General features: G+C 51.5%; 1 protein-coding gene across 1 annotated transcript; it reads right to left on the reverse strand.

Annotated features, from left to right (window-relative positions):
- Window positions 1–414: 414 nt before the first annotated feature.
- On the reverse strand, window positions 415–3873 carry LOC117068221 (putative cystatin-9-like protein CST9LP1). Its single transcript, XM_033185312.1, has 3 exons — window positions 3360–3873; window positions 1657–1770; window positions 415–715 (listed from the first exon to the last, which is right to left on the reverse strand). Exons 1-3 carry the CDS (start codon window positions 3597–3599, stop codon window positions 626–628), a joined length of 444 nt encoding a protein of 147 aa, XP_033041203.1. The 5' UTR covers window positions 3600–3873; the 3' UTR covers window positions 415–625.
- Between the last annotated feature and the right edge of the window lie 266 nt (window positions 3874–4139).

Consider the following 4139-nt stretch of genomic DNA (forward strand, 5'->3'; position numbering starts at 1 on the left):
TACAAAGATCAAAATAGTTACTCCTTAAATCTTTGCAGAAAATACATGCTGAAGCCTGGTCTGGGAGATGTGGACAGGGTGTCTATAGCTGCTGGCTATTCTCAGCTAACACACTAGGTATACATGGACCCTGAGCATTAGTGCTGATGTCACATGTGCTGTGTGGGATCCCGAGTCCCTGTCCCGCTCCATGTGCACATCTGGTGCCCCGGGAGGCCACCTTCACTGCACCTCTGCAGCCTGCAAGGGACCCTGAGACGGCAGCTCAGACGCACCTTAGCTGTACCTCTGGAAGTGGCTCAGGAGGCCCAACAGGGAGAAAAACTTACCCCTGAGAGCCCAGGAGGCTGCCCTGCTGAGAATAACTCCATCAACTGCCCAGGCCCCTCCCTCCAGAATCACGGTACACAAAGCTTCTTAAAATGCTAATTGTTAAGATGTATACTACATGATAAACTTAGACAATGAAGAATTTCCAAAATACCTCAGCACGAACTCCTAACACATGGAAAGTAAGAACGCACAAGCACAGAGCTGCTCAGGCACTGAAGGGCCATGCCGAGGAACTGCCGATGTGCTGGAAAGGAGAGGACAGCGTGTGGCCAGGCCCGTGGCTAGGACCCACTCAGGAATGCCCGCCTGAGCATGTCTTGTTCCAGAGGTCAAACTGTGTCCTCCAGGGCTCTATTCCAATGGTGAAGAAGCAGGTGCAGGTCTGAGGGAGCAAGCACAGGAAGGGACAGTGGGTGGGGGCTTGGGACGCAGAAGCTTGTGGCTTCTGCTATCAACACAGGTTCCATCTCAATCTTGCCCATTCCCAGGGCTGGGCTCTGGCCCCCAAGTATGGCCCTCCAGCCTGAGTTCTGGGCTGCTCCAGGCTTTCAGGGTGATCTGTGGCTCCCTCCTGACCAAGGAACACCTATATTAGCACCCTCCTCCCCAGCCAGCAGCCTCCAGGGAAACCCAGGCAGTCCACTGTCTTTCATCCTCCAAAAACAAAATGGCACACTCCATTCCAGAGGGAGCTGCTCTCAGATTTAAACAATTACTTAATCTATTACCTAATCCTATGATAAGGGGATGGAGTAATGCTAGATGTGTCGTGCACAGTGTCAGGGTTCATTGTGTCCTTGTACCCAGGGCAGGCACTGCAGCTCAGCAGGAGCCAGGACAGGACCAGGGAAAGAGGGCAGTGGGACCCCTCCTCAGCCTCCACCTGCCTCAGACTCTGGGTCAGGGGAGGGGGACCCTGAGAACCGCACACTCAGAGAGAGGTGACGTTGGATACCCACCAGGCTCTTTCTTCAAAAAGCAGAGGAAGGCTAGGGAGGAAGACCATAGATGGGACAGTCTCTACTCAGGACTAGGAGACTAGGACCCCAGGGGACAAGAGCAGTCTGAAGGCCATGTGCCCTGGGTGCAGGCAGCTGCAGTGGCATGACAGGGCAGAGTCAGGAAACTCCAATTGGCCAGGAGCCTACAAGTGGAGCCCTGGCTGCCTGCCCCTCTGTGCTCCCCACTAAGGCACAAGCAAAGCAGCCTGGTAGAGGCTGCTGTGGGCTCACTCCTCTTTTTGTCAGTTGCGCCTGTGCCCACACCACACCCCATGCGGTATCCACAGCTGTGTCCAGGAAGGAAACTGGTGTCTTGTCTTACATCGTTCAGCTCTGGGCTCTCTTGAAAAGGGCAGTTGTCAATGTCATCTTCAAATTTCCCGCACGTGGTTCGGCCCAGTTGCAGATTCATGGAGAATGTCATCTTATCGTAACCCTGTTGAATAAAAAAGATTAAAGTGGACAGACTATTTGAGTTGCTCATAGGTAACTCCTTGTGAAGATGTGACCTTGTAGGAAGAGGCCACAACACTCCCCTCCATTAGGGAGCTCGCGCATGGGCCTGGCATCAGCTCACTGGAGGTAAAACCCCGGAGACCTTCTCTAGACTGAGGAGTTAAGAGCAAACAGCAAATATGTGTGGTGGGTCCTGGGACAGACATAGGCTGTCAAACCCTATTAATGCATCCTCTATTTCCAGCTTCACCTCCTTGTCTCCCATGATGAGACCCGGCTTCACTCTCAGCAGGCATGTGAGCCTGCAGCTGCATTTTCAGAGGACACGTGCTGCATGCTCCGGAAGGTGTTAGCTCTCCATGAGTTTTCAGGGTAACCTCAGCCCTGCGGCCAAGGGAGCCTCATCTAGAGTGTGTTGTCCAACCTTCCACCTGACCTCCAGCAAGAGGAATGCAAGAATGCCACCCAGCGCTCCCACTACACACAGGCACACACCTTAGGGACAATGGCTTTCAGAAACACCATCTGCCCTATTGCAAAGTGCACTCTGAAGTTCTCCTCGCTCTCCTTCCCACTCCATTTCATTTCACTTCATAGACTCCCTCCCCATGCATGCATTCCTCTCAGCCCCTAAACTGACTCTGGGATTGCCACATCTGGTAAGCCACATGGAAGGCTCCACACCAGAGGGCCGGGGGCAGAGAACCAGCCAGGACCTTGCACAGAGTCTTTCCAGAGCTTAAGCTCTGTGCAGCACTGGAGTCCCTCTGCCCTTCTTTCAGGCTCTTGGTGCTGACAAAGGAAGAGCAATGCTCCTTCTCCCTCTAAACCAGAAGTTCTCCACTAGGAGGGCATTTTATTTGCTCATGCTTGCAGCCCGGATGAACTACATATTCCTGAATCATTTAGTGATTCCATTAAAAGGAGAACATTTTAGGATTAAGGACCATGGACTGAGGAAGAGTGTAACACAACATTCAACTCATTAAGTGTGGACGTAGCAAGGAGCCCAGAGCAGGTGGAAATCAGAGAACTGACCTCATTGCGGCCTTCTGGGGCTGATGGTGCTTCTTTTTTACTTCTGAATTATCAGCTGTCTTTGTCTCTCTGTTTCTCTTTCTGTTTCTTTCTGCCTATCTGTCTCTGTCTCTCTCTTCCCTTTGTTTTATTCTGATTATCTCTTATCCTAACTATCTCTTTTTAAATTTCTTTGAAATGTTTCTCAGTTTCTGTCTATGGACATTTTTTTGTGTGACCCATTTCCTCACCTGATGCATCATTTGCTCAGTTTTCCTTATTTTGAGGTCATTCTTCAGTTAAGTGATGCCATAAAAATCATGGAGGATGAATAATATATCTAGTATTGAGTAGATCTGGACTCAAAAAGTTATAATGTATATCTTTCATAAATACAAAAAGCAAATTTCTGAGGTTGTATTTTACACAAGTTTAGACTACAAATGGTGAACCAAGAGTCCTGGTTAAGTCCTGCCCCACACGCTCCCACCCCTGCCCATCACTCAGCAGCCCGTGCTGGACACTAGGGAAGAAGACGATGTGGTCACCAACCTGCTCCTTCCAGGAATCCAGGACATGCACCAGCTTGTAGGCATACCAGTCCTTGCTCTGCTGGTTGAATGTGTACACGGCAAACTCCAGGGTGGGAGGGAGATACACAGCAATTTGTTTTTGGTCATTCCACTCCTCTTCCTCTTGGAAACGCCAAGCATAGGTAACCAGGAGCTGGAAGCTGAAGAGAAGCAGCAGTGGCGCCCAAGACAAAGCCCTGCTCTGCAGCAGACTCGACATGGCGCAGGGCACAGCAAGCACCCCTGCCTCCAGTCTTCCCAGCCTGGACTCCCACAGGAACCTACTGCACCCAGTTCTGGCCCTTAAACTCTTGAGCTCAGGCAGAAACTCCTCCCTCCAGGCCTCATCTCCGGCATTACAATCTGTCCCTCCCGAATGTGGCTTCACCTCCTCCAGACGAAGCTGTTGCAATCATCTCTTGTCCAGGGAGAAGTAACAGCAACCGCGGGGATGGGTTAGAAAGATCAGGGACCCCAGGGCGCAAGATCAGGGCATGAGGTCCAGCCACCACTGCACCCTAGGGCCTCAGTGGGCTAGAGGCTCCTTCTTCCTCTAGCACCCACTTCCTTGGATGTCCCAGGGTCAGACCCTGAAATAAGAACATAAGGACAAGGGGTGTGAGTGGAAGGTGATCCCTGGACATGCCAGTGGGGTGGGGAAGCAAAACCAGATGCGTCAAGAACTAAAAGAAGGAGCTGCCGGAAGCAAAAGCGCTGAGTGAACAGAAGGCACGGCTGCACGGGGACTCGTAGGAAGGCT

This window comes from Trachypithecus francoisi, unplaced genomic scaffold, assembly GCF_009764315.1.
Source record: "Trachypithecus francoisi isolate TF-2019V2 unplaced genomic scaffold, Tfra_2.0 Lachesis_group21, whole genome shotgun sequence".
NCBI classification, from domain to species: domain Eukaryota; kingdom Metazoa; phylum Chordata; class Mammalia; order Primates; family Cercopithecidae; genus Trachypithecus; species Trachypithecus francoisi.

Coding starts and splice junctions, on each gene's coding strand:
- LOC117068221 (XM_033185312.1), bottom strand. CDS start 3,599: ATGTCGAGTCTGCTGCAGAGCAGGGCTTTGTCTTGGGCGCCACTGCTG. Junction 1,771..3,359: donor TGGATTCCTGGAAGGAGCAG/GTTGGTGACCAC, acceptor TTTATTCAACAG/GGTTACGATAAGATGACATT. Junction 716..1,656: donor AGAGCCCAGAGCTGAACGAT/GTAAGACAAGAC, acceptor TTGCTCCCTCAG/ACCTGCACCTGCTTCTTCAC.